A 20,142-nucleotide genomic window follows, 5' to 3' on the forward strand; every position below is an offset into this window, starting at 1 on the left:
CAGACGGGCACAGACGCTCAGCACCCACACAGAAGCGCGCACCTACAAACATCCACCTACCGTCCACCTACATCACCACCACAACACAGGCGCACGCGACCTCGCGCACCTCGCCCACTCGTGCACTCAAACCACACACCGGCGCGCTACACACGAGCTAGCACATGCTCGCGCACAGCTCACTCCCCGCGCATACACCCTCTTGCGCGTCACCATGGCCCTGCTCACCGGCACGCGCGCGCGCGCACCCGCTCACGCCCCGTGCACACACCCTCTTGCGCGCGCCCATGCCCTGGCTCACGGGCGCACCCCGCGCGCACACGCACACGCACACGCTCACACCGCCGAGCGGCGAGGGGCGGGGCGGGGCGGGAGCGGCAGCCAGTGCCCGGCCGGGCGCGGCCAGGAGAGGGCGCGGCGCGGCGCGGGGGTGCGCGGCCGGCGCCCGGGCAGCGAGACGCTCCGAGGGAGCCCAGCCAGCTCGGGAGGGGCTGGGCTGGGCTGGGCGGGGCGGCCCTGAGGGAGCACGCCCCGGGTCACGCCAGCGCCCGCGAACTGAGCGCGGCAGGGAGCGCACCATGGACCCCAAAAAGGGCGGTGGCGAGGAGGATGACTGCGTGGACTCGGGCGCAGAGACCGGAGGGTGAGCCGCGCCGGGCCGGGCCGTGGGCGGGGGGCGCTCTCGGAGTTGCGCTGCGGCTGCTCCCCGGCCGGGACCTTCCTGGACCCCGCGGCGGAGCCGGAGCCGCTGTGGCCGGATGGGGCCGCGGGGGGCTCCCCCTCCTGCCGGGTACCCGGTGGAGGCAGAGGGGCTGTGGCGGACCGGCTCCCTCCTGGGCCGGCCCCGAGGGCAGAGCAGCGTGGCCCGTAGCTGCCCCGGGTGGGGCGGGCCCCATCCCCGGGGGGAGGAAAGTGGAAGGACTCAAGGTTCGGAGTAAACCCCGCACACCACCACACACCCCTTCTTACCCCCCCCCCCCCGTTATCACTGAGATGATGTGGAGTACCAGGTGAATGCAGTGTCCCCCTGAGATCATCGCTAGAGAGACAAGAGATGCTCTTGCACTTGTTTCAACCTTCCGCGAGGACTTTGTTCTTCTAGCCCCGCGGCTCCCTGGAGTCCCGGATGAGGGGTTGGGGATGAGAAAAGGATAGGACACCTGGCACCTAAAAGTCTTTTAGAAATCAGATAAGAGGATGACATTTTTTCATTTCATGCCTTTATTGTGCTTACTGAGACCCCCTCCTCAACTCCTATTTCTCCACCAAACTTCTCTGCGCACCTGTCCTTGGGTACAGGTGGGATGAAGTTGGTGCTATGATCTAGCCCAGCTGAAAGAAATGTCCTCATCGCTTCAACGGACTCAAACAATTAGCCCAAACCTTTACCCCTGGAGACTAATTAGCCTTCTCCCAGCGACACCATTTTCCTGAGTGGGACAAAAAATGGAGTATCTTGTAGAAGATGAATGTCATTGTAAATGCTTCCACCCAACTCCTATCTCTAGAGGATTTTCCTGTGCAGAGTCAGCAAACGTCCAGGATGCGGGTACTGATTCAGGAGGAAAGGGTGTCCTTTCCTCTCTGGAGAACCCTGGGGAGAGTCTGGAGCTTCCGAGATTACAGAAAGCCTCATTCCTGGAAAGTTGGGGAGATTTAGACTAATCTCGGGGCTTGGCAGCCTTGTGAGGACAGGATGGGAGTCCAAGGCCAGAATGGGCGCACGGGGCTGCCCTGGAGGAAAGCTCCCTACACAGTCACTTCTGCCCGCCCAACCCCACACTTCCTTGCAGCCTCCACGCATTCCTAGCCCGAATCTTGGACTTTACACCCTACGGCATGTTCTCTGCAATGGGCTTTCCCTGTTTTCCAAACTTGTGATCATTTATGGTTCACTGTAGAACCCAGTTACGTTCTGGAGAGGTAGCCTGATTTCCAAATACAGAACTCTTGTTTTTTTCCCCACACTTGGTGTACGTGGCATTTATCAACTGTAATTGAAGATCCTTGACTTTTTTTTTCCTGACTCTTGTTAGCTAGGCCATGAATAGAAGAAACAAAGCAAAATTAACCAGCTCATTTTCAGCTGCAGTAAATAAGGCACCGACTGGTCCATTCATTTTCAATTTGCAGAGCTCACCTAAAACAGGTATTTTTTTCCAAGGGTTCTGTCTTGGAGAAGTGGAGGGGAAGCCCTGACCAAGGAGCGATAGTACCCTGGGATCCCAACAAAAAGCATGACAGCTGCCAGCGTTGCTGGTAAGGGCTTGCTGAACACTCTGACACCAGAGCCGCTATTCACCGCCTTTGTCACTAAAGTGTGTAGTTGTGACAGAATAGAATTGTTTAAAGAATTCTTAGTGCCTCAGTAGCATCCTTAAGCTAAAGATGAAGGTAAAATGGCATGCACTTAAGGAGTTTCAGTGTATAGTTAATCTCGTATTTACCACATAGTCTCCTGAAGTTTGGTTTGGTTATCAAAAAGCTGCGCATAGTTTACTTGCTTTTCCAGAACTCACCCCCGGCTTCCATATAGCTATCTGTGGAGACTTAATACGTGTTTGCTATCATTATTATTTTTAAAATATAAATCTGATCACGTCTGTCTCCCAAACATTTAGTGGTTCTGTCATCACTAACATACGAAGAGCTTGGAGTGGCCTACAAGTCCCAGTGTTCTAAGGTCCCCTCTGTGTCTCTGCCTTTGTTTCTCAGCACGTCCACCCTTGCACCCTGCATCAGGCCACATCAGCAAGGTGTTTCCGATTCTTCGCCTTTGTCGAGCTGCCCTTTTCGCCAGCTCTGCCCTTCTCCACCTGGCATGCCTGTCCACCAGGTGAAACTCTATCTTCTTTCAGGATTCATCTCAGGTGACACGTGCTAGGGCAAGGAGCCTCAGTTTGAGGTCCATGAATGGCTTGAAGTCGTCTGCAAAATGACGTTCTTTGTGAATTTTTGTCAGAAGAGACTTATTTTTCATCAGATTCTTGAAGTAGCCCGTGATTCCCCTCCCAAGCAAGTCTGGGCAGGGTAGGAGAAGTTTCGTTTTCAACATGTTGTGTCCGAAGTATTGGGAGACAGCCAAGGAAGGATGAGGAGCCAGCGGTTGAGTCTGCCTGTCTAGAGGGAAGGTCAGAGAGGAGGTCGGCGTGATGACACTGCATTTGGGAACGGTCAGCCTAAAAATGGCAGTTGCAGCCCTAGGAGTAGATTAAATCAACCAAAGGCGATAAATAGTAAACACCTAGCATTTTACTCTGTGCCAGGACTGCCCTGAGCCTTTATGTATTTCGTTAACTCATTTCATCCTTCAGCTGTGAAGCAGGTACTGTTTAAGACCAGGCTTGAGAAATGACAACACTTAAATGCCAGGTGAAGGCAGAGGAGCTGATTAAGGGGCCTGAGGAAAATGAAACACGGCTACCAAGAGGAGGAATGTGGTGTTCCAGAAGCCAAGGCGAAGAAGGGAAAGGCACAGGCTGCGCCACTGGGAAACTCACTAAGATGAAGGAATGTGAAGTGCCCTTTTTTTCAAGTGGAGATAATGAAGGAAAGGCGGAGCCGTGGGCAGTGGCGGGGTGGAGGCAGAAGCCAGGTCCCCGTGGCTCCAGGAGGGAGTGGACGGTGTGGAAGAGGAGGTAGCTAGAGCCCTTTGTCTGAGAAAGAGAGGGGTGAGGGGAGGCAATAGCTGGAGGGGAAAGGGGGTGCAGGAAGGAGTCCCAAAACCTAGGCGATAATTAGGCTCCTATAAAGAGGTGCTTATAGAAGAGACTCTATAAAAAGGGAAAGGATAAACTGATGGTTTGTAATGTCCGCTTTCTGAGAAGGCGGAGGCAGATGGACTTCAGACCTCACAGTTCGATGGGCTTTGGATAGAAGGAGGGACATCTCTCTTCTTACACCTTAGCAGGGAAGATGGGTTTCGGTTCTGGGCAAATGCAGCCCCCTCCCCTAGGAAAATGGAGATTTGAAGTAGTTGCTTGGGCCATGTTGAGTGAGGATCCAACTGAGATTAGTGATTGTAAATGTACGAAGGTCCCAGTCTAGCTGGCTAGCTGTTTTCCTGCAGCAGTCCTCAGCGACCTTAGGGGCAGGCAGAGGGAGATGGCGAGGTGAGTGGTTGAGACCACCAGGGTTTGGGGGAGAGGGACTATTGCCAGGCAGGTGTGAACAAAATGTAGGAGCAAGGGATTTGTGGGTATGGGTGGAGCTATGATCCTTTCTCGGCAGTGTGATCAAAGAGAAGGTTCCAAGAACTTTTGGGTCCCACTGCCAGTGGGCAGATGGTGCTGATCGCTTTGAAAGTGACAGTCAGGAGAGTCAGGCTGTGGGGTTCAACTCTGTGCCCTGACTTTTCTGTAACATGGGATGCCAATCATAGTACCCACCTCACAGGGTGGTTGTGAGAATTAGTCTATACATTGAAAGCCTCTAGAACAGTGCCTGGCATAAGTGAACCCTCAGTACATTATTTCTCATCATACTATTAATATTGTTATGAAGAACACTCAAAATGATAAACTTAGAGTTTTGTGTAATAAAAATGTATATTTCCAGTTGCACTCAAGATCCTGTGTTCCTTATACTCATCATAGTAGATGCTCTGATGTTTTTAAATGCCCTAAGCAATTTGATCATCTTTCAGAACATCTGCGAGACGATAGGACTCGCCTCAATATTATTATTCTACAGATGAGGACATGGAAGTTCAGAGGTTGTACGACTAGTTAGTGGCCTAAATTGAAGCCTGAGCCTCCAGGGTCTTCCCACCTAGCAAAGTTGCCTCTCAAAGAGCCATTAATTGGCAATTCTTGATTCCTGCTCAAACATTTTCTTTTGCTTGAAGCGCCATCTTTGCTGTCTGACCCACCCAGTACAGGCCAAGCCAAAGCAAACTAGTATTCTTCTGTGGCAACCGATGTCATTTTGAAGCTCCCCTTTTCCAAATGCACTTGAAGGCAAGCTTCGTGCTTCTGCGTATTTTTCATTAGAAAAAAAAACTGGCAAGCCAGCTACTGACCATGGTAAACTATCTTAAACAGAATTCCTTAACAGAGGGACAGGCAGTGTTTTTGCAAACTAAAATAAAATGAATGCTTTTTAATGGGTGTTTCATTAGTGTTGTTTCCTAGATATGGCGTCTGAGCCGCTCTTTCAAATATGACCGTATCTGATGCATTATTTTAATTCAAAAGTTTGGCACTAATGAACCTCCACCCCCCTGTCAGCTGTCACTGAGCTTCTGAAAACAGTCATACCAGACCCTTTGGGTGACCTCCAATTGATACTTCACTGTGATTTAGAGATAGCAAACAATTCACAGGGCTAGAGTTTATAAGCAGGTGAGTGGGAAAGAATGGGAATAAATTTGAAGATGGGACAGGTTTAGAGAACAGTAGAAGGGGAAATCTTGCAGAGAAGACAGGGTGGTCTGTTAGGTACTCTATTATCTTTGGGTTCAAGGTGGAGCTAGTTAGCTCTAAATTACCTGGCATCTAATTCAATGGACTGAGAGTTAACAGATGAGGTCCATGATGCATTGAGCTGATGTTTTACAGAAACGTCAAGATCAATATTACCGAAATGCCAAGATCAATTCTTATGCCAAGATTTTCCCGGAAAAGAGAATTTAAGAAGGTATCCTATGTTTATATACAGGCAAGTAGGCTGCTGACAGTGATAAACTGTCTTAAGTGCAGACCCCTTTACACTTAACCCCTGTATGTATAATTGTAATTAAAATACAGTCAAGGGACTGCATCTTTCTGGTCATTATTGGAAGAGATACCAAATACATGTAATATTTGTAAATGTGTCTGCTCTATGTGTCAGGTGTGTGAAAATACATAATCCTTGCATCATTCTGCTTCTCCGTATCATGTGCCCATGCATTTTTCTTCCTAAAATTCATGGATTCACCTCTCATGCTTCATTCTCGCAGAGTTGAATGTCTTGTTCAGAGCTAGGTGGGTAGATTCTTAGGATGTAAGACGAATAAACAGGATTTACAAGACAGGCACCCCATTGCTGTTGCCTCCTATCCTAAAAAAGCTGGGGATAATGTACCCCTCCAGAGAACTATAGTCAATATCTGAAATCGTTTGAACCTGTTTAAGTACAAAATTGTTTTAAGCTTTACAGTTTGTCTTTCGCCAGTAATATTTCCAGTAAATAATCTTTTGGAGTTATTTAGAATGTATCTTATGGGCTATAAAAGTGTTTGTACCTGACTCAGTTCCTGTTTCCCCTCATGATCATTTTTCTAAGGAAAAGAAAGTAAATATCAAGCCAGATATAGATATAGATATAGATATAGATATATATCATCACTGTGTGGTTTGCAAAAGAGAAGAATCAGAAACAATCATATAGCAAACAAAAGGCAAATGGTTGAATAAATTGTAGTACTTCCCTTTATCTAAAATTATAATTTCAGGAACTATGTAGCAGCATGTTGTGATGGTGTGTAGTGAAAAGAGTAGCTTAAAATTGTATCTCCATCATTATGGCAACTGTTACAAATTACATAAACAGGATCAGAGGCTGGAAAGCAATGTGAGGTTTTAGGAAACTTTTCTTCCTATTTGATTTCTGTTTTGTTGGTGGACAGGGATGGAAGTTGGGGTGATGGATGAGACTGCAGAGACCATCATTCACGAAAAGAGGGGTTTATGTCGTGCTTGAACTTCATCCAGAGAGTGACATGATCAGATCTGTGCTTTGCAAAGATTGGCTGTTGTTTGGGGAAGGAACTGGAGTGGAGCAAGAGTGACAGTCAGGAGACTGACCAGCTGGCAGGCTTGACCCAGGCAGTGCCTTTAGTCACAAGAAATACATATGCAGAGATGCATGGCAGGGACATTCGCTTTGCTAGCACCTGTCCTAAAATACTACCGTTACACCTTAAGATTCTCAAAATAGGTTTCATGTGTAAATTTCATTCTACATTCATCTCCATCTGTATGCAGATCTTTAAAATATATGCGTTTGTGAAACCCATCTGCCTCATCGTAGCTGAAAATACTGACGGATTTCTAATAAAATGAATAGGGGCACCTGGGTGGCTCAGTCGGTTAAGCGTCTGCCTTTGGCTCAGGTCATGATCTCAGGGTCCTGGGATCAAGCCCCACGTTGGGCTCCCTGCTCAGCAGAGAGTCTGCTTCTCCCTCACCCTCTCCCTGCCTCTCCCCCTCCCTGCCTGCCCCCTGCTTGTGCTTGCTCGCTCTCTGTCAAATAACTAAAATCTTTTTTTAAAAAAATGAATACTCCAATCACACATTCCCAGCGAACATTTTATTTGAATTGTCATGAAATTTCTTTAAAGCCTGACCATCTTAAGATGATCGTATTGGAATGGGGTTGTTTTGTCGTTGTTTCTACCACAGTGGGTGTTCGTTGAGCATTTGTTGCATTCACACACAGTTACATTTCTAAGTTTCTTCCTAAAGTTAATTTACATCCTGCCTGGTTCCAGAAAGAATCGAATGCACCAACGCTGGGGGTGACTGATCCTGGCCATCCTCTCTTGCGTCTTCCTTAGCCAGCATGTCGCCATGCTCTAGGCAGTTCTCCCCTCCAGCTCCAGCCTTGCCATCACCCTGCACTCCTGCTTCAGGTCCACTGTTCACCTCCTGGGCTCCTCACCAATAGTTTCCCTTTAGTTTCCTAACCAATACCATGAAAAAGCAGATTAGATATAGGCGGATGCAGTTTGTAATACATAAAGGGATATGCAAATGTTAATAGTTACTATTCTCTCCAGCCTTAAGATTCAGTGATTCTGTAACTACTAAAGCGTTTCATTTGAAAAGAGAAAACTGCATGCTGTTTTTCTTCCATTTTGTTCCCCTGCCAATAAATCAGCGCATCATTTTGCGGGAGCGATGTAGGTTATTTTAACTAGTCAGAGGTGTGCTTTTTATGATTTTTTTTTTTTTGAAGTTTTGTATATACTTTTTTGGTGTGGTAACAAAGTCAATGGAGTGAAAATTGGGTGATTTAAGGAAGGCAACATGAGGCTAAGTAAATAAGAGGAGTGTATATGTGGGAAATTAAACATAATTAACTACTTTCTTTGCGTAACCGTGTCCCCTGACTACCACCTTGCAGAATAAATCCCTACCTGCCTGAGAGATGACTTCCCTACTGAGAATGACTTTGGGACAGTGCGGGGAGAAAACCAAGAGCTTCTATAACCAAATATGTTGCCAGAGACGGGAGGCTTCCCAGCCACACAAGTAGAGCAGAAACTTAGAAGACATTAAGCAGGCAGATCCTTGGCCAGGTGCCCATTCTCACAGGGGCTGCATGCCAGCAGCTGGTTTTTCAGCCTAGAAACTGATGGGTAATTTCACCCTGGCCCTAACCCTGCCTTTTCCCTTTCCCTATCACAGCCCACATCCTGTTACTGTAATGTGCAGCAGGATTTCTTCTCAGCTGGAACTGAAATCAGTCAAACAACATTGTGCCTTTGTGTTTCCTGATGGCCAGGCAGACCCCGCATGTGGAGGCAAGCCCTCACAAGCCAGGGTCCCCTCACACTGCCACCAAGGTCCATCAGCACTCTGCTTATGTCAGCACAGAGACATTTGCCCACGATGCAGTGCTAACTCGAAGGGTGCTCATTTGCAGTGATTTCACCTTTGGGGGATCTCATGAACCCCTTTGAGAATCTGTTGAAAACTTCAAGCCTTCTCCCCAGAAGAATTAGCTTCCATTCAAGAATTTGCCAATGAATTTAGGTGGTTCGGGACCCAGCTGGTTTCCCATCTTGGAGATTCACAGAGCCCATGTGAAGGACCCCCGATTTCTAAAGTGCCTTGAACGTGTTGCCTTCAGATTCAGACGTAACTTTATTTTGCACAAAAGCCCTCAGCACAACGGTTTTTAATTTGTGGCATGTCCTTACCATGTAAATGCTACTTACCGCTGTTTTTAAGATTTTAGCTTGAAGAACTCATTTGGATACAGAAAAATAGTGTCTAATCCTACTAATACTAAGGTTTTGTGTTTCAGGTCTGACTACAGCCACATGTCCTCCACCAGCAGTAAGTATGGTTTAAATGTCCTTCAGCCCTGGCTGCTCAGTCCCGTCTATGCGTAGAGCCCCTGCTTTAACGGAAGAATCACCCAAGGGATACTTGCCAAAGTGTGTGATACAGGATCCTCTGACCCTGAAAGTTGGGGCTTTTCCTGGAGAATTTAACTGTCCTTTGATTTCAGAACTAGCTATGCCACTACTTTCCCTTTGGAAATTGAACCTAGAGGATCTAGCCCGGGCTTTGTTAGGACAGAGGCTTCTAAAGCAGCTTCTCCAAATAATCGGAGGCAACTCATTCATTCACCAAACATTTATCAAATACCTGCTGCCCGAAGTCTGACAGCTCAGAGCACATTCCTTAGACCCCCGGGAGGCTCCAATTCATCTGTTGGGCCAATGTCCTCCCTTGTATTTCTGCATCGGTAGGCAGATATCACAGGCAATTATCAGATACAGTTAAAGGTGATCAGGAATATGTTTATATACATACTGTAAGCACAGAAAAAGATGTCTGTATTAAAAACTAATTGACAAGTAAATCTATGCATGGGAAATTAGGCCTTATATCTCGAAACAATGCAGCGATTAAGATCGCTAGGTAGATGACCAAAGCCATTCAGGTTAAACACCTATTTTAAAATAACAAGTTGTCTTACAATGAAAGCGCTGATTATGTGAATAAGTAAATACTGAATTGTTGTTTCTATCTTCCCGGTTAAACTGTCAATTCTAAATAGTACCCAAACGGAAAGACACTTAATTGGATTATTCTATTTATTGATGTTCTGGTTTAGTTTTCCTCTGCAGTAAGAGACTATGCAGAAAGCTGTATTTCTGGAATTGTAATTTAGTGTCGAATTATATGCAGTTATTAGTGTAACTGCAACGAGTAATCTCTGATCATTTCAGCCACCTGGAGACCCAACATTGCCCCTTAGTTATTAAGAACCATTAGTAATAATGAGAATAATGCTCCAGTGATTTGCATTCCCTCCCTGAAGCTTCTGCATTCCTAAAAATCAGGGAAAGCTCTCTTGAACTCTCTCTCTATGCTGCCATTTTCATCCTACTCAGTTTTGCCCAGAAGCTATATTTCTTTAAGAATGATTTTTATGAAATACTTGCCCAAAGCCTTTGCTCAATTTGTAGCTCTCAAATCAGTCCTCTGGGTCACAACAAAGCACCTCTCTTGTCAGCGAAACTGGTAATTTGGTTTGGGAGGCTTTCCTCTCCATTATTTTAATTGCGATCTCGGAGTTGGTATTTCTCTTAGTGCAACTGGGATCAATAGCCTTTTATTGCTCTTCCTTTTCTCTTTAAATATTTTGTGATTCCTGCATCAGTCTTCAGTGTTGGGACCTCTTGGTGAGGATGCATATGTGTTTCATATTTGAGTTAGGAAATGTATTTGGCTGTAAATAATAGAGGAAAAAATAATGATTTAAGTTGGCGTTTGTTTTCCTCTAACATTAAAAAAAAAAAAAAACTCAGAGAAGGCCATGCACGTCTGATGTGGAAGCTCCTTTCATCTTCTGCTTGGCTTTTGGCTTCTGTCCTTAGAGTTGCCTCAGAGTTACAAAATGGCTGCCTCGACCACAGGCATCACATCCTTGTTCTGGGCGGGGGGAAGGGGTGAGTGGGTACTGCTGGGCCCCTGGCTGTCTTTGCCTAGTGTTTACCTGGCCTGCCTCTCCTCCCAACCAGGAGCATAAACCCTGACCACACCCAGATGCAGGAGAAGGCCCCTGTAGCAGTCAGTAAAGGTAACAGAGTGGACCCTTTCTGAAAAAGAAAAAAAAAAAAAAACTTAAGTCTGAAGTCTTAAACCTATCCTTTAAAACAAAGGTTTGACAGTGCTACAGTCATAAAAAGTATTTTCCCAGTAGATTTTAGAAACAGCATTTCCCCACAAACTAGACAATCATACTCAGAGGAGTAAGTAGAGAGAAGGTTAATAAGCTTACGATCCATCCTGAATGATGCAGTTCCAGGGTCACTCTCCTTGTCACGTCCAGCTGTGCCAGCTCCCTCTGTGTGACCAGCAGGCCCCACAGAGCTGACTGGTCCCAGTTGCCCCTTGTGGGTCATCCCCTGCCCTTGGGCAGCTGCCCTGAATGGCTTGTTCCTGAATGCTTCCTGGATGGGATCTGAGCACTGGTTCTAACCACTTGCTGTCAGGAAATGGATTTTTCTGCCTATTAGTGGTTCCTGTTCAGCATTCCCATGATGCTCTTTTACCTGTTTGTGCCTGAGTTCACTGGGACATAAGCCCATCCTTGGGTTGAGCTGGGGTTGGAGTCTGTCCACGGCTGGAGTTTGTCACTGCTAGAGCAGGCAGGAAAGCTTCCTCCCCAAGCAAGAGTTGCTATTTAGGTGTCTTTTCCCTCAGAATGCAGGGGCTGCTTCCTCATGCTGCCTGCCCCTGTTGGGAGAAGAGAGGTCATCACCAAGAGAAAGTACAAGAGCAGCGGTGTGGGGATTAGGTCTCCTAGGTCCTAGTCCTGGTATGGAGTCCGGGACGGCATGGCGGTCCTTGGGCATTCTGGTTTTCCTTGACCTCCTGGGTCCCAGAATCACATTCCCAATGATTGTGTTTGATATCACTTTCAATTCCGGGGGAGGTGGCTGAGGGGGCTTCTTTAATGGATGGTTGTGTTCTATAAATTGGGTAAATGTAAATTTGGGTAAATTTTTTTTTTTTCTACTTGCCCTGAGTCTGTTTGCCTTTTTGAGATCGACAGGGCTGACAAGCTTTTCCCTTATTTTTTCTGCAAACCTCAATACACTGTCAACATTCAGTCTCAATAAATCATAATACTTCCTAAGAAAGATGAATTTAATTTATACTCTCAGAATTTTAGGTGGTTTTTCCAGAAACCTGCATAGAAGATTATCAAGGCACTATGTACAATTTGCATTCTTAAGTGATTTAAATAAAAAGGAGAAATCTTATAAACAGGATAAAAGAAAAACAATAATTATGCCAGGGGGAAGAAAATCAATTGTGCCACGTAATGATAATGAAATTCCCGTCATGTATGATTGAATATTTTCATTCAAATAGAGATTATAATCATACTTGGAGAATTTTTCTTGGAAGATGCTGAGAGCTTAAAAATGACATTTTTAGGACAGTGTCACATTCCTTGAGGGTCTCTAGCCCCAGGATAATGCCAGTAGGAGGGGGTCAGAGAATTAACTAGTTCTCTTTATTGGAGACTGTTCCTCTATTTGCCCTCCTAATTTGTGCCTTGAAACCGCGCCTTCTTGAAACTCAGGTACAATCGTTAACTCTTTACCTGGCCCTTACAGACAGCCAGTGGCAGCAGGAATGCCTCGCAGTTTTGTGCCCCTTCGTACTTTTCAAAATGCAAATGGTCAAAGATGAGTCAAAGTGATACAGGACCCTTGGCAACGCCCTGAGGAATTCCCCGTATCTGAAATTACAGAGAAATGGCCATGAGCAGTGTGTTCTGCTGATTCAAGCCCAGGACCGTGTACCAAGCTATGCAAAAGAGGGACACCTCCTGGTGGGCAGGGTCATGGAATCTGTTCTTTCACCCACCCAGGCCTCAGATTCCTGCCCTCCTCTTGTTTCCCTGGCCTTCTTTTCCTCACTTTGTGCTCTGTCCTTCCAGTGATTCTGGTAGCTTCCCGGTGTCCTGCCTGCATTCTCCTTGCTGGCCCCAAGCTCCCCCCAGGCTGTAAGGCCACTGGAGTTCTATCCCCTCAGCTTTCCTGGGGCCGCCATGTCTGTGACCTGCCCTTGAGGGCAGCCCCGAACAGGCCCAGCTGATGCTATGGGCCCCTGGACACCCTCTCTTCTTGAGAGAAAGGGGTCAAGTGGATTGCAGGTGTTTTTCAAATAGGAAAACAGGTGTCTTAGTTCATTGCAAGGCCTTGTGGCTGGTCTCGAGCCACCACAGGAGCTTCGGGTCCTGCCTCACTGCTGTGTGGGAGGACCTCTCATCCCTCCCCAGGGCTGCCTCGTCTCAGCGGTGTACCCTTCCACATAAATGCCGTCGTCTCCCCTTCCATTTCTCCACAGTCTCATCATTTCCTTGAAGTTTTAGGATATTGAAGCATCATACGCTTTTAATTTTGTCTTTGGCCACCTCTGTGCCTCCCCTCCGTGTGGAGGGAAAGGTAAGCTCCTTGTGGTTTAGTTAATAAACAATGGTGAGGAGCTCTGAAAGCAACACATTGAGAAGACATGACCGCGCTCTGTCGAACTCGTCGCTGATGGGGAATGTTTAAATAAAAATGACCTGTGTCTCCGTATCCAAGAGCTAAATTCAGACAGGATAAAGAAATATTCATTATTTTCTCTCTGTTTTCGTGAGACGAGATAACTTATTGACAGATTGACGTTTTAAGGCCAATTGTCCAAATAAGGAAGGTCGATATCTTGGAAGAGGTGGTAGTAGCCAATTTAACTTTGATCTGTTCATAAATTTCATAGTTTTCATCTTTTTTTTCTTCGGTGTACAATACTTTCTTCATTGTGATATTCGGAGTAAGTGTTCTTTTACGGCCTTATTTCATAAGATCTAGGCAAAACCCAGATCTATTCGTTAACCCTTATGAGGAACAATTTTAACCATTGCATGTGTATAATTCTGTGACCAGTATGTAGTTGGCAGTGTACACAGGTTTGCAAAAAAAACCAAAACACCCACCTATCCATCCCCAGCTTCACACTCCTATTGCAGTTAAAGCATCACAAGAGAAGTCACCAGTTTTCTCTAAATTAGAATACAGCCTTTTAGGCAAAGTTAGTTACGGATGGTAATATGGTCTGTGAGGCTGATCGAACAAATCTTAAGGAGCTCTGGTCAGGCCTGTCACTACTAACACCCATTTCCTACTTCCTTAGTTTCCAGAGGGCTCCTTAGTGATACTAAGGATGTTTGATATCCTTTCGTAAACCCAGCAGTTGACATAAAACAAATCAAAGCATGGGGAGACACTAATTTCCAAGTGGAGGAAGATCAGGGTTTCGAATTTCCGCTTGGTCACTGCATGAGCCAGGAACACTACATTTTGCAGCATCTAGCAAATGAAGCCCAAATAAGAACGACTTCCACTTTTAGTATGTTTAAGAGCATGTTCTGGCACAGCAGTCACGTTCATGTGTAGACCTGCCCTCAAAGGAGACTCAGGGTGACCTGTTGCACAGCTAGAATGAATCTGCAGCCCTGGGCAAGCTCTCCATGAGTGGCTCGTGTTGGACCACGTGCCCCTGATAACGCAGCCCTCCTCGATATGTGGTCATGGCTGCAGAGAGCAGCCAGAAATCATTGAGATGTTTTGCATGTGGAAAGATGAGTCTGATTTCATTGTCCATTCTGTCCTCCTTTTTGGCTCTGCCTTCCATAGTGACTGTAGGATTACAGCTTCGACTCAGAAGTCCCTATCATAGTCCCTGGAAATAGGCATCTGGTATACCTACTCCCTGGTACAGCCGCTGCTCCCATCGCTATGTGGGAAATAACCCTCAAGGCTTGTTCCCTCTTCCTTGGAATGCACTGGCCTCATGCCAGCTTGCCCTGACTATTAGAGAGAGGGCCTTGGTGCTGGTGGCTCTTCCCATGCCCCCAAGCATTGAGGCTTTCTGTGGCTAGTATGGCTTCAGGTCTGAGATAGTCATTATGTTCCTGGACTTTCCACTTAGAGCTGCAGCCACTTCGCATGTAACTTGTAGGTAACTCTAATAAAAGGCCACGGTTGGGGGTGTGTCATTTTTTGGCAAGTCTGGGTCTTGAAGCCACTCAGGTAGAGGCTTAGCCACGGCCTGAGAGCCACAGAATGCCAGCCGGTGCAGCTTGAGGTCCACTTACTCTGCATTTTGGCAGCTGCCCAGGGAAGGTATTCTGGGCCTGGCAGAGCACATAAATCACCAAACTAGAAAACTTGCTGCTCAGAGTATGGTCCACAGACCACTGTATCAGCATCACTGATACTTGTTAGAAATGCAGAATTCCAGGCCCCACCCAGACCTCCTGGCCCCACCCAGACCTCCTGAGTCATGTGAGCTGTTGCACTGAAGTTTTGAGGAGCACTAATCTAGCTCATCTCCCCCATCAGCAAAATTGCTCTTAAATCCCTAGTAGATATGTTCTATCCAAATTTCTTTTAGATTCTAATTTTTAAGGGCATAATCTGTAGGCCCTAGGGTTTGCATAATGTCTAGATGAGAAAAAAACTTCACTTGACAAATATTTAAATTATGAATTATTGATCATTTAAAAGAAGAAAACTGTGTTCCTCTACTGAATGGTTTATTTGAAAACACAGAATTTGTCCTTTATCAGGCAAGCTAGAGGTGTGTTTGGGGTTTTTTTGAGAAGCAGGCAGCAGCCTTATCTGTAAGATCACAGAGTAGTGAATGAAGTCTGAGATTAATGAGCTGAAAGCTAGTGTACTTAGACAGTTATTTGACAGTGTGGGTTCTGTATGGCCAGAATCCTCTGCACAGGAACCTGAAAGGGTGAGCGGTATTGGTATTTGGCAGTTGATAAGAAAAAAGCAATAACCAAGGATACACATCAGGAAATCAAAGGGTGAAGACATACCATACAGACAACTCCTTTGATGCTGTTACACTGGCATCCGTTCCCCAAAAAATATGGTGTAGTCCTACTGGTTCCAAAGATAAGTTTTAATTGTGTGATTTCAACTACATAGAGAGTGTCAATTTCTGTCCAGGATCCCAAAGAAAAATGAAGGCGGACTTCTCACAACCACATTTTCCCTGAGAAGCTGATGTGACACTTCAGGGACAGCTGGTCTACCAAGGTCATTGGGACACCTCCCACCACCACCACCACCACAACCACCAAAGGAAGAAACACAAGTGAATAGCTTCCATCCCACATTCCTGATGTGCTTGGTGCTTTTCCCAATTTTAAAATAATTATTATTACTCAAATAATATATAGTCATTGTAGAAAAATCAGAAAATACAGATTAGCAAAAAGAAGAAAACTCTGATTCCTGCCATCTAGAAACAGTCAGTAGTCATAATTTGTTTTCTGCCTTTGTAGATTTTTTCTGAGCATCTATATTACTGTAGATATATATTATTAGCAAAAATAGTATTGCATAGCTTTATAGTCTCATTTTCTAATTAAGCATATGTGAACTTCTTCAATATCAGTAAACTTACTTCTATAATAGTTTGAATCTACAGTATTCCGTTATATTCTGTATGTTCCCCAGTGCCCTGTTGTTGGTACTATTGGTTATATTCACTTTTTTACTAATATAAACAGCATTGCCAGGATTATTTTTATACCAAGTCCTTGTGTGTATATCTTTCATTATTTCCTTAGGATAAATTCCTTCAAGTGGAATTGGTACAGTAAAACAGGTTGTTTACTTTTTAAAGTTTCCGGTGCTTGCTGCCAGGTCATTCTCTAGAGGTACCATTTCACTCTCCCACTGGCATGGATGAGAGCACCAGCGTCTCATAAAAATGGTGATCTTTGTGAACGGAAAACAGTATGGATGGATATGCACACACACACACACACACACACACAATAACAATGGGCAAAAGTGCTCTGAAAAGTAGGTGATAGACAGGGAGACTCTCAGGTTTTGGAGACCCACAACTTGAAGTTTTGTTTGTGTTTCTCATTAAAAGTGTGGTATCGGTTATACTCCTACTGTGACCTTAGGCAGCGGTACTCTGCACAGGCTTTATGGAAAGTATTTCCCACTCCGGTGGACATTCTCTATCTTTATTCAACCTCAGTACTGTTGCCATTAACTTCTGATGAGGTAACAAGTTGGAACTATTTGGGGAATAATCTGCAAAAAGCCAGGTCGTACCCACTAAACGTTACAATATTCAGAATTAATTAGAAAAGCAAAGAGGATCCCACCAGTCTTCCTTCCATCCTTCCTTCCTTGTAATCTTCTCTCCTTCCTCCGTGTCAATCAAACTTCTGCTTTGTACAACACACTGGTTATGGAAGAGAAGGAATATTCCGCCCGCCCGCACTCCCCCCTGTGTTTTTATGTCACCTGGCATCTTCTGACGTTACTGTTAGCGTTGTTAGTGCCGCCAAGCTATGCAGCCTGTGCCCAGAAGGCTCCTCTGTCCTTTGTAACAAGAGCAGTTGTGAGAAGTCTTCCCTTTGTCCATTATGGAGAGAGCTGGGCCTCCTCTGTGATTCATTTTTACTGTTTTACAGCCTCGAGCTGGAGCCCAGTGAGGCTAAAATGTGTGTGGGTCACAGATAAGCTGGACTCAGAAGTTGGACGCGTCTTTCTATGAGCTGGCATGCTTACGGAGTCTAACACTCTCTACTATCTCTGGAGAACTCTGTGGGAACCTCCTATTATAGTAGGAATTTTCCCAGTCGCATGCTCAGGCCTAACAGTAGAACTGCTGTATTTATGATCAAGCCGAACATCACTCCTGAGCTGCCCTCACGCCCAGCGAGTGAAGGCCCAGGTGTGTTCTGCTCTGGGACCCCCGTCGCTGCGGCGCTCAGCCCAGGACTGTTGGAACATGATCCTTTCTTGGGAACCTTCTGGCACTCAGACTTTGGTCAGGTCCCTTCTAGTCTTCTTCCTTCCACCAGAAGCCCAAGCTTGGCATCTTCCGAGCTGGAAAGGCCATCCCGCAGCATCACACGTTCTTCTGTACTGTGATTCATGGGGCAAGCCCTCTGCTTTAAGTTTTTAGCTTTTCTTAGCTCAGAAAGCCTTTTCTGTCTCCAAAACCCCAGCCCTTGCAATGGAGAGCCTTGTCCTTCAAGACTCTTTTCTCTGCTGTGATCTGAAAAATATATATGAATTCAGAAACTTGATTAGTGGATCTGTCTGTCCCCACCCTCCCTGAAGCAGTGAACAGCCCAGACTGCAGGTGAAGGGCCGCAAGGCAGTAAGAAAATTGTGGGAACGGGGAACTTTGGCTGTCCTCTCTGAAATTCATCTGCTATGTCATTTAGTACATATCTCCCACTTCATGTTTTTCTTCTATCTGTCATGTGTGAACACCTTGCTACCTCAGTTAGGTTGTGAGCTCTGGAAGGGACCATGTCTCCTGCTTTGCAGTCCTCGGGGCTGTTAGCAAGAGGAGGCACGTCAGAGGTAAGGGAGAGCCCCAAATGGGGCATTTGGGAGATGTTTGTTCTCGTTCTAGATCTGCCATTGAGTCGCAGGTTGACTAGGGCAAGTCGCCGGACCTCATCTGTGACATGAGGAGGCTGGGCTAAATGCCTCAGCCATCTCTAATTTTCTAGTCATGTCCACTAAGCTTGCTCTTCAAAGGGCTATAAGGTACATAATTTCTAAGGAAACAGAAACAAGGACCAGGAATGTGTCAGTGTCCTATTCAGATTGGTCAAGCGTTTGAATATCTTATTGACTTTAAGCCAAAAAAGAGTCCATAGGCTCCATTTCCTGCATTGCTAGTTTGATCATGAGCAAAACCAGCGCCAGATCTCATCATTGGCTTTTCCACTGTGGCATTCAGGATATATTTAATAAGCACATATGTAGTGCTTTTTCCTAGAACGGTTGTTAATAGCTAGTTGCTGTTTGATTTCTCAACATCCTGCCAGAATAAATCCCTTTGTAAAATAAGTGTTAATTACTATAATTGGGAGGAGTCCTCCCACCAGCTCCAGTGGTGTCAGAGGTCGGGGGTTCATGGATGAACACATCCTTGGGATAGCTTTTGGTTACCATCCTCCTCTTTTGTCTGTTTTGTTTTGATCGATATATTTTATGTCTCACAACAAGATGAATATTCTAATCCTGTTGTTTGCAAGCCCTGCTGCCTCATCTCCAAATCTGTAGAATTTTATTGAAGTCCTGGCATGGCTTTGCTACTGGTGAAAATGACAAGATATGTATGAAGTGGTTGAGAAAGCATGGAAATTACTGAGTAGAAGAAAGGATTTTGTGTGAAATGCTAGCATCTCTTCTGCCATTTTGAGCCCTTTAACTTTATAAAAGTTGTTATTCTTACATACTTAAGCATTGGCCTTTGGTGTTCATCAGCCCTATGTTACCTTCTCATAAACTTCCAAAATCATTACAGTCCTAAGGACTTTGATAACTATGCTAGATATGTTAAGCCTTTCTAGCTGCTTTTATACCTTCTAATTACATATCAACCTTCTGGTCCCCTTCCAGAATTTATGTCAAGCTGTGTCCTTCCTCTCCAGCTAGTGGCTGGCCTTGCCTTCCCCCTCCTCTTCCCACCTGGAGGTTGTTTCAGAATGAAACTTAGAAAGACATACAAAATAAAATGAATGTCGCATTTTCAAGTGGAAATAAAAATGCAGGCTATCTCAAGAATCTGCCTTCCTTTCTCTATTATTTCTTTCTCAATAGTGTCCTGGTTTCAAATGAGCTCAAGAGTATGTATCACACATCCAGATCCCCGACAGTGTCTCTGCCACAGATGGTGAGAATGGAGCGAGCAGTCGAACAACTATAGTTAGAGCTGTAAAAGGCCTAAGGATCAGAAAGAGTCCGCACTGTTTTCCTCTGCCAAATGAAAATAGAGGTTTTGGCTTAACCGCGTCAGCCTGTATTCCGTTCTTCAATTATAAGAAAGTACTGTGGATTCGGGCCGAGAGAGGAGAAGCTTTTTATTTATATTATGAACGCAGTTTGGATCCCCTGCGTTAAAACTCCACCTGTCACCCGTGTTGCCATCAGAGTGTCACTACGCCCACCCCACATCTACTTTTGGCTTTAGCTGGGGCTGGCGCTGGGACCAGCCTTGCCACTTCACAGCCCAGAGCAGCAGGTCAGCCGAAAGCCTTGTCAAAATCATAAAATCACCAAGAACTGAGAAAGTCTGAGATCTTGGGTGTGGGCAGGGGCAAAGGGAGTTGCTTCAATTTGCTCATCAGTTCAGAGGTTCGAGGAACTAGCTTTAAAAAAAAAAAAACTGTAAAAAAAAAAAAAAGAGAGAGAGATGAAGGCAGGTTATTCATTACATTCTGTGTGAATAGACTCTGGAGAAGGAATTTGGAAGCCCCTGTCTGAGAGCATTTACTTCAGGCATTCTGGGAAGACCGGCAGCTTAATGACGGTTGTTGGCCCTTTTGTGGCATTTCACAATGCTGTGG

The 20,142-nt window shown here is 45.6% G+C and overlaps 1 protein-coding gene across 3 annotated transcripts in view; it reads left to right on the forward strand.

Moving 5' to 3' along the window:
• The first annotated feature begins 450 nt into the window (after nt 1-450).
• Nucleotides 451-20,142, forward strand: part of FAM124A (family with sequence similarity 124 member A) — a 99,634-nt gene continuing 79,942 nt past the window's right edge. The window contains exons 1-3 of one of the 3 annotated variants that reach the window (XM_057308900.1): nt 556-643; nt 2,165-2,259; nt 9,016-9,047. In XM_057308900.1, coding sequence (XP_057164883.1) covers nt 9,032-9,047 — 16 coding nt within the window. In that variant the 5' untranslated portion in view covers nt 556-643; nt 2,165-2,259; nt 9,016-9,031. Of the gene's footprint in view, nt 644-2,164; nt 2,260-9,015; nt 9,048-20,142 lie in introns of all 3 variants that reach the window. The other 2 variants (XM_026493211.4, XM_057308908.1) reach the window with 2 other exon arrangements.

Source organism: Ursus arctos, unplaced genomic scaffold (genome assembly GCF_023065955.2).
Source record: "Ursus arctos isolate Adak ecotype North America unplaced genomic scaffold, UrsArc2.0 scaffold_10, whole genome shotgun sequence".
NCBI classification, from domain to species: domain Eukaryota; kingdom Metazoa; phylum Chordata; class Mammalia; order Carnivora; family Ursidae; genus Ursus; species Ursus arctos.